Below are 9,661 nucleotides of genomic sequence, written 5' to 3' on the forward strand. Positions count from 1 at the left end.
TGCAGGTCATCTGTAGAGAGTGTAGCAAAACCGTTGCGACTAAAAGTGGAAGCACGACAAATTTGTTCCACCATTTACAGCAGCGGTACAAAGTGCAGTATAAGGAATGCGTAATACTCTGTGGCTGTGCTGCTGCATCACCGGCCGCGACAGTTTCTTCTGCCCCGAAACCAGGGCCGGCGCTCGGCAAATGTGTTGGGGACGCCCTCTGGTGACGCTCTTAATTAATTAATTAAAATATACGAAACAAGCAAAATGAAACCAAACATGTTCCCAAATGGAACGGAGAAGGGAGGGGGCGGGGGATTAAAGTTACGGCGCACTGAAACCCTCACCGTAGTACACAGGACAATGCGACGAAGCCAATGCTCTTATTGGTAGCTAATGTGTGTAACCTACAGCTTTATAATGTTTTGCATAGGTGATTATTTTGTGAAGGTGAAAAACGTCCTTTTTTTTTAACATGTTCATTCAATTCTGTTGAAAATAACGATACAAAATCACATGTTGCAGTCATACTGACCTATGTTTTAATAAAAGTGCTTGCAACATCTCACATGTGGCTTTTGACTTAGAAAAAAAACATCTAACCCACTCTATAGAAAATATCGAGATATATATCGTATATCGCCATTCAGCCAAAAAATATCGGGATATCATATTTTGCCCATATCGTGCAGCCCTAGTTTGAACGCAGATAAACGGTAGAAAATTGATTGAGTTACGTCTTAAGAAGTTGAAGTACCAGAGGTGGAAAAAGCTGAATAGTTTAAAAAGTTGAAAAACACTGATAGATAGCCATCATGTCGTTAAAGAGCTGAACGTTTTGATAGTTGAATGGCTTCTGTAGCTGAAAGTATGGCGGAAGAGTTGGAGACCCAAAAAACGTAAGGAAGAAGAATAAAAATAAGAATAATAAAGATTTCAATATCTAGAGTGTGAATGCTACAGCATTCACAGTAATAAGTGTTATGAGTGACGCACGTGTTTGTCCTACGATGATGCTTCTGTTAAAAGGGTTCACCAGGAATAAAACCAAGCCAGGACTCGCCCTTCTTACCCAGATGTGCTGGAGGTCCTTACTGTTCACCGGATACAAAACGCAGTTAGTCCCGACCAGTTTCACCGCACACGATATGTCTATGTTGGTCACTACACCGGACTGGTTGTCCTGGGAAAAGAAAATGACATCACATCCTCTATTCCATAATGATTTGGAATATAGTCATTCAACAGCATGCGGTCGGAAGAGTGTCCAGAGTTATGGTTTGACACAGACACACCCAACATTAATCACCTTCTAGGCGATCAATATTTTACGATTGAACAATAAACCACATTAAAATTCAGATTGTAAGCAGGATTGTTACCATTTTAATTATCGGTGAAACATCGTTCAATTACCATGCTCTGAAAAAGTCATGGTCAATGTTATGTCAAACATCCACCAAGTCAGCAACAGTCTCACAGATGCAACGTGGGTTTTTTTGGAGTCAAGAGAAGCATAGCGAAAGGCATAGAGAGCGTTCTGGAAAAAGTTCAGCCTTCTGGATGGAGCAAGTCTGAAGGGTGGTCGTATTTTGGCTTTTAATACAGCGCTGAGGGAAACTTGATCAAAGATGGTCACCCTTCTGTAGCACATGCAGAAAGAAATTTGCTTGATCCGACACCCTGCATCTCTGTTCTCCATATGCTTGCTCACCAAAACACTGTTCTCCACAATAGTTAGCGTCATGAGATAATAGTCATTTAATGTTTAACATTTTTAATTCATAAAATGTTTATACACGGACAACTTTAACGGTATTGCATGCAGTTGATGCGAGTCCCCGATGCCCTCCTCAAACTGCCCCCCCTGCCATTTGAATCTGGTATTGGTGATCTAGAATAACCATCATGAGCACAAATGAAAATGGATCAAATGAAAAAATTGTTTATCAATTTGTACAATTCAGATGTACACGTTTTTAAAATACAACACCTTCCAGGCGTCAGTCATTCAGTGAGTGTTCTTTTTCCACTTACATTAGAATTCATCCGCCGAACAAAGTCTCGAATAACGATGGAGCGGTCTTCAAGTTTCAGCTGCAAGACAAAGAGAAGGGATACCGGTCAACAAAATCATTTTTAAAAAAAAAAGTCCAGTCATCTTGTCTGCAGCCCCTGCAGAAGAGTACGCCCTCTTGTTTTCCATCACAGGGGGAGTCTATTCATTGCAGACTAGAAGATGCGTATTGACCGCTGGCGCATTAGAACTCAGCATCCTTGATGCAAGTGGCCCTGAGCTTGCCAAGAGGGCTCAGCACGGTCCTCATTAAACAGTGGAGAGACCAGAGAACCCTTCAGAGCTGAACCGCCAACCTAAACCTGTGGTACACTTTCCACTGGGATTTTAATCTTGAAATAGACTAAACCGTAAATAAAGTCATACAGCTTGGTGTTATTTCAAATTAAGTGTTGCTTTCTGCATTCCATCATACGTTTTCCATTTATGTTGTGCTTAATTCTGATTGCTAAATAACACTGCATAAGCAGCTTTGCTGACTTTTACCTGCCACCCTTTCCCACCGACCATGCTCTTCATGCAGTAATAATTGTGCGTAAGGTGCGTTTGCCTCCTCTACCCAGCTGCATGTGTATTGAACTATTTTTAACCGTTTCCAAAGAGACTCGATGACAATTTAGTGGTACAACTAAAATCAATGGGAAGTCATAGACACACCGAGTGTGTGGAGCTTGACCTAGTCCATCCACACCTCTCTGGACCCAGTCCGGCTGATTGGGTTTACGCCATCCAATAAACCCAGTTGGATTACGATATTGGCACAGTTAAGTTAACTACACCGGTATGAATTTGCCCCACAATATAAATTCAGCAAAGCCGCAAACGGTATAGAGTAAATTGATTGGATTGGGGCACATAGAATGTCTAACAGTTCCCCCAAAATAGAGTAACAGTTGTGCTGCGCCACCCTGTAACATTTGAAGATGGGGCTGTTACGACGCATGCGGCAGCCACAGATGTCTGTGTTCGGGAGTGCCCAGAGATGGACTATGGAAACCATTAAGGGGGAGCGGGTAGAGGCCTGTATGCCAGGTGGAAGCACTTACTGGCACCAATTCGGGATAATGAGAAGGAGCCATTTTATGTTTTTGGTTTGATGCCGTCAGAGTATTTTCCTGTTGTCGTTTCATTACATCTTCTATTTTAGTTAATCAGTGACACCGTACCAGCATGACCAAGTGTAACATGTTTTCCATCTGAGAAAATCCTCAGTCGCTTTCCACATAATACCAACCAGAAAGTCAGTAGAATATTCAACAAATGTACGCAAACAGTGCGGGTGCTGCCAATAGTGTCAAAGTCACGCCCTTTCCGGTAGACCCCATAGGACCTATGAGATCGTAAAATATGAATGGGTTTCAAGGGAGAGAAAGTAATTATCTTTCATTTTATTTTTTTACTTTAAATGCCCTGAATTACACATGTTTGTTTGTGGATTTAAATGATCATTTAAATCCACGCTGCTCTCGACGCGAATGATATACATCACCACCCGCACTTGGAACTCCGGTACAGACATGGCGATCTCTGCTCCACTTCACCGCATTTTTCCAATGGGAGGATAAAAGCATTAAAAGAGGTGAAAACTATTATAAGTCTGGGCATGTGGAGGAGAGTTTCAGTTATGCCGATGGGGAGATTGTCGGTCTTGTCCACGCTAGTCGCAGGGAGCGCGACGTCAGATACAAGACATGCAGTCTCTCGTTTTGTTTTCTCTACAGCCTTTAACGGAACAATCCAACATGAAAAATAATCATTTAAATCCACAAACAACATATGTGTAAACAAAGCTGTAACCCTAGCCAGTAGAATTCTGGGAGAACAGTGGAGAGGAATCGATACGCGCCCATGTCCACTTGTCATCTATTAGAGATCACACAGACACAAACAGATCAAATAATGTGAATATCTTCCAATGTCCATTGTTTGGACCAAGACTAATCGAAAATAATTATACTATTTTGTTTTATAAGAGATAATCCAACTATCACACGGTGCGCTTCCATGTAAACCTAAATTACCTTTTTTAATAAGACTTTATATAATTAAAGGAATGAATAACGAAACAGGCCGTCGAGTATGGAATGCCATTTGTGCCAATATTGGCTAAAATTAGGCAATAATTTATATTTATATAAATGATTCAATATTTGGAAACAAATAAAAAAAATTATTTAAAAAAGGGCCTGTTATTGGAGGTGACTGGGATCTTTCAACATTATATTTCTTATTCCCAACGAGAATAGTTTAAGATGTAGTATGAATCTGACCCGATTCTAGCCTAGTCTTTTTCACCAATAGTAATCCAAAAAACGGCAAACCAATTTAGCAGCTATTTAGGGATGCACCAATCTGGTTTTATTTAAGCAGATAACAATCAATCTTTTTAATGCGTGATCGCCCAATCTGTGAAATATATATTAATAGGATTTTTCTTATGAAATTCATTGTGTGCCGATTGTATAAGGGTTCTTAATTAGTGTTATGAGAGTTCTTGTCAATTAGTTGATCCAACTGACATTTGTTCCTTTGAGAAAAGACGGCATGTAAACATAGCATTACAGAGTTGAGTTTGATTAAAAGTGAAACCGCTCAGTTTTCTGACCGTATCTATAAAATTTGACGCAAAGGAACGGACAATACATGAGCCAAACTAGGCAAACAAGGCAGTGCAATCTTTCTCAGACTCAAAATGTCTCATATGTACAGTAGTTCTGTTTTGTGATGATTCTAACAACATGGTTGAATTCTAAATACGTGTCCAAAATATGCGAGAACAAAAAACTTTTATAATGATACGATTAAAAGTGAAGAAGGAAGGAATGCGTCTGACAAGTTTATTCCATGTAGTAGTACTATATATATTAAGTTAACACTACTTTAAGTACGATTTATTTGTAGCGATTCATTCACGTAGTTTTACTCTGTGTGGCCCATGAACCCCCAGTGGGTTTCCTTTTCAGCCCACTTGTTAAGGAGGTTGAATAGCCCTGGTCTACGGCTTCTCTCACGAGCTCAGACCGGGGTCCAGCTTCAGCAAACCACACAGTTCAGTCTAGGTTTCAAGAAAGCCTTTCATCATCACTTTGTAGGAACTATGTTGACAGGCAAGTACTATGGCTGCAATCGTCCTGCTATATCTAAGGCTTTGGTTACGCTGTTTAGAGACCTTGAAAATATTCTAATCTCGCTCCACTTCAAGTAAAGCGACGGAGAAGGATTTCAATTCCACATATTTAGGAGGGAATTCAACATCAAACTAGACCAGTTGGATTGGAGTTTGATCATTAACCACCTCAAAATGAGTTAAACGGAGCAAGACATCAACAGGGAGATAACGTGTCAATACTTAGCAGGCAAAAACGGTTGGTTGGGGTTGCAATGCCTCCTTATTGCAAACAGAGGCAACAGCCCATCAGATTAGGCACCTTGTTGGTTAATTAATGTGGTTAAAACTCCTCCTTTTAGCCTGCCATGAGCCAGTTTGAAAGTCAACAGTCTATCCTCAAATCATAATTCGAATGCATAACCACTGTCATTGCTCATTTAAATTCTTTGCCACGATAAGGCAATTTTCTGAGGTTTATCAATGTATCCCTGTTTTAACAGCTTCAGGAACACCCAGACTCAAAGAAGACCAGTCTGGCTGTCTTTCTTTCATGGCAAAACGGGGCTGGGTAGCAAGAGGCTGTCAAATGTGCCTTCCACTCCCTCTCTCATTTGAGAGAGGCTTTTCTTGTACTCTGCTGAGGCACCAGCGGGGGAGGTGATGAACCGGGGGTCTTTACGGGAATGGATGCAGCAGGATCAAGCTAATGGATGGAGAAACCCCACCCTTCTGCTGATCAACCTCCACTGTCTGGAATGGATTCTTCCAATCACCCATACATCACCAGCCGACAGCCAGGGGGTCAAGGAAGTGGGAATGCTTTACACCGAGAAATTTTGGTGAAGACTAAATAAATAACTACATTACAGCTAAGGTTAGTCTCGACTAGCTCTACCAGCTTAGTCAACAGCTCCTTAATCCCGCGGCCGATGGACAGTCTAAAGTTGATCGCACATGTTGTATAAATGTCTATCTAACTAGCTAGCTTTCAAAATGTAAAACAAAGCCCGTTATAAATAAATATGGGTATTTCATTCATTACACTTTACAGAATGTTGCCTGCTGATGTTGAGGCATGATAGCGAGAGTAGAATGGCATACTGGAGCTATGCCATTCTTATAAACTGACTATCACAAATAACGAAAACGTACAACATTGGACGTATCGAAAGATTAAACCCTTGGAAATATGGTTTCCCAACAGCACTAATAAAGAGCCATCCCCTTGCTGATGCTCTGAAGCCATTTTGAACCAATTATTCCAGCCAAATTGAGTGGGTGGTGTCAACAAAGAAAATACTTGAGTCATAAAGCGTGGCAGCCTGAGCCTAGTTTGTTTCAGTTGACTTTCAATCTTCTGACACAAAACTCATGTTCTTTGAAAGTGACTGTTTAGAAATAATTAGTTATCCCTGAATTCGGTGCAGAACTATAGTTATGGTAGTGAGGGCAGAGTATGGACTCAGATATGCATCAAGATGTAATGGTATACATGTGAGAAACGATTTCGCAGTAAGGAGCTACTGAATGAATCTCCTTTCAACATGTTGTACATATAAACTCCAATCCCCCCCCCCCCCCCCAAAGTTATCTGCCTGAAGCTGTAATCTACCATAAAGAAACTCACAATAAACTCATGAAGTGAGCTGAAAGTTTTTTTTTTATTTATACACATGCTTGAAACTTGTCTTTAATGACTCCCCGATTTAGAATACTTTTTTATTATTGTCCCGACTCACATTGACCTAAGAACATCACCGGTTGGTGTCAAATGTACTCGGAATTTACTTCCCCTAGTGGATCACTGCTAGTTACATCAAAACAGAGTAGCTGAAGGGCAGTGTTCATTTTAGCACCAAGGAAGAAAAGGGCTTCCTAGTCAGAGTGGATGGCATTGACAATCCTTCACATTCGTTGCAGAAATGGCTCTGCCATAAGAAAGGTTAAGTATCCTAAAGTAGTTTTCAAAATAGCATTGTCGCGAACTATTTCATAATATTAAGAAAGGTTTAAAAATATTACTGACTGGTTCAATGTTATGAACAGCATTAGGGGATTTGAACTAAAGAATAATAAATAAAACTGATTCCATAGGGAAATCTATTTGACCATCGTTTTGATGGCTTATTCGTATATTGTCAGGCCAATGGCATGTTTAAAAAGCCACTATAAGTGCAAATATGATGACACAAATACACCGTCAAGCCTTTAGGGGCTTGCCACTTCACTACTTGTATTGACACAGAACAAAAGGTTTTCTGGCATGTTGACCTGTGTGTCATTGTCAGACGTCAGCTTCATTCAACCTTTGTTCTTATCCATAAACAACATATCTGGCCAGAACATATTTTGCCAGATTGACAATGCCAGCTGGGAATAGCTCTTGAAATTTGTTTCTAGTCTAATCTATGTGTATGATAAATAAAAGGATTTTGTTCTCTAGGATCATATATTCAGTCCCTAGAGATTCATTTTTTTCAGCAAAGCACAATTTGTGTTTCTGTAATGTTGACTGTTTTTTGTAATAACATCACCAGCTTACAGGCAGTTTTATGATAGCTACCTGCTGAAGATAAGAGATTAGAGCATGATTCTAGTGTACTGAACCTCCTAGAAATAAATCTTAAATGTGATCATCGTACGAACTGACAGTAAATGCATTGGCCTGAATGTCTTGTCCGGACGACTAAGAACAGTTAGCACCATTTTAAATTTAGATATAAAAAAAAGCGTCAGGCGATATGGATGAAATGTTTTATTTTAGCCTGACAATGGTTTGCTGCAGTTATTGCCACACCTGTTTAGTTGTGGGTGCGTCTAGTTTACACTGTCCTGAAGACGCATCACTACACGAGTTCAGCTTGAATAATTGGCGATTCCCTAACCTCAAAAAAACATCTCGACCATGCGCCAAAGGCCAAGTCACACCCAGTTGAGATTTGAATAGTTAAGATTATAATCAAATATGAAGTGCTGAAAACAGGACAACAGATTGTACAGAAAAATCTAGGATAGCCTCGATTGCCTGTTATTCTTTATGGCATTTTGTGTGAATTTACAGCTGGGATGAGGAGATATGGAGGGGGCAGGTGGAGGATTTAGCCAATGTAGCTCGCTTGCAACCAGCCGATAAGAGATGTACTGTAGCAGAAAGCTAAGCAGCTTGCTAGCACACATGTCTGCCTTGTTCCGTAAGTCAACTAGCACATTTGGCTTATTGAGTAAATTAGTTTAATATATTCCAATAAGGGGCAACAGTCATCTCTGAGACATCAGCCAGCTGACAACACCCAAACACAACCCCCTCGTATCCCACAAGGTGATTTATTGGAGTGTAAACAGTTAGCACCACAGCTAGATACCTTTGTCTCCCGGATGTCTTGCTTTCCTCCGTCGGGGTACCACTCAACTCGCACGAATCCCCGTCCGAGAGGCCGACTCCGGGCGTCCGCGGCGCTCTCGGTGTCCGAGCTACACGGGACACGTCCGCCCCCGCCGCCACCTTTCCCTCCGCCGTCGTCGTCGATGTCCGAATCTGAAATCAACTCCTCTTCTCCGTGAATCATCCGCACTAGGCCCAGCCGAACCGAGCCGCGGTGCCGCCCTGAGACCAGATCGTGGGAGAAGAGCAGCCGCTGCGAACCGTCCGCGGTGGGAGAGAGCGCCATGGACGCTGCTTCTGAGCCCGGACTCGCTGCGGGAGAGAGGGTCGGGGAGGCTGCTTCTTCGTCCGTTACCTCTGCATCTGATGCTGTGGGGTCCGCCATCACTGTGTTTTCAGGGAATGATGCAGCTGGAGCTCCAGAGGGGTGGATGATGGGACTGAAAAAAGAGAAACTTGTAACTGGGGAAGTGCACGTGTTTGCGTCGCAACGTAACTAGCGCAGTGCATCACTTGCCACAATTGAATTTCAGGTGGCTGGTGAACTCGCCGCTTGGTGTCAGTGTTTATTTGGTCTATATATATTGCATACTTTGAATGCATTCATTTCCTATTTTAAACTATCGGATGAAAGTAAGGCATCTCAAAATGTATTCGAGTTACTTTAGAGGCATCTAAATATTGGGTAGTAGGCCTATAGAACAGAATATTAATGGAGGAGCCTATGCATTGGTTCTTCAGCAATAAGAGACTCTCAAATTTATTTATCAATGTATCCATGTCTGGAAATAAGTGTAGGGCAAAGCTCACTAAATAGAATAGTTATCCGAAAAAAAATATTTCTGTGATTTAAGTAGTAGGTAGGTAGGTATTTTTTCCTCAATCCAAAAATCGATGCAGGCTGCATTTCAACCACATTGCCTGGCTGAAAACATGACCCAGAAGGAAGTAAAGAAAAGAAAATACTGGGACAGAAAAAGCTAGCCATAATAATAAGAATTCGTCAAAGAAATAAAGAACTCAAAGGAGAAATTCGAAGTAGGGTACATAAACAAGAAACATAAACAGAAAACTAACTTGCTTAGGAAAGGAAATGACCTAAGCA

The 9,661-nt window shown here is 41.2% G+C and overlaps 1 protein-coding gene across 1 annotated transcript in view; it reads right to left on the reverse strand.

The window, feature by feature from the left end:
• The window catches only part of ube2o (ubiquitin-conjugating enzyme E2O), a 32,299-nt gene extending 23,203 nt beyond the window's left edge, over positions 1–9,096 (reverse strand). The window contains exons 1-3 of the mRNA XM_056585773.1: positions 8,537–9,096; positions 2,026–2,085; positions 1,061–1,171 (exon numbers count right to left, since the gene is read on the reverse strand). Of these exons, the coding sequence (XP_056441748.1) occupies positions 1,061–1,171; positions 2,026–2,085; positions 8,537–8,941 (576 nt within the window). The 5' untranslated portion in view covers positions 8,942–9,096. The remainder of the gene's footprint in view (positions 1–1,060; positions 1,172–2,025; positions 2,086–8,536) is intronic.
• Positions 9,097–9,661: the final 565 nt, after the last annotated feature.

This window comes from Gadus chalcogrammus, chromosome 3 (genome assembly GCF_026213295.1).
Source record: "Gadus chalcogrammus isolate NIFS_2021 chromosome 3, NIFS_Gcha_1.0, whole genome shotgun sequence".
NCBI classification, from domain to species: Eukaryota; Metazoa; Chordata; class Actinopteri; order Gadiformes; family Gadidae; genus Gadus; species Gadus chalcogrammus.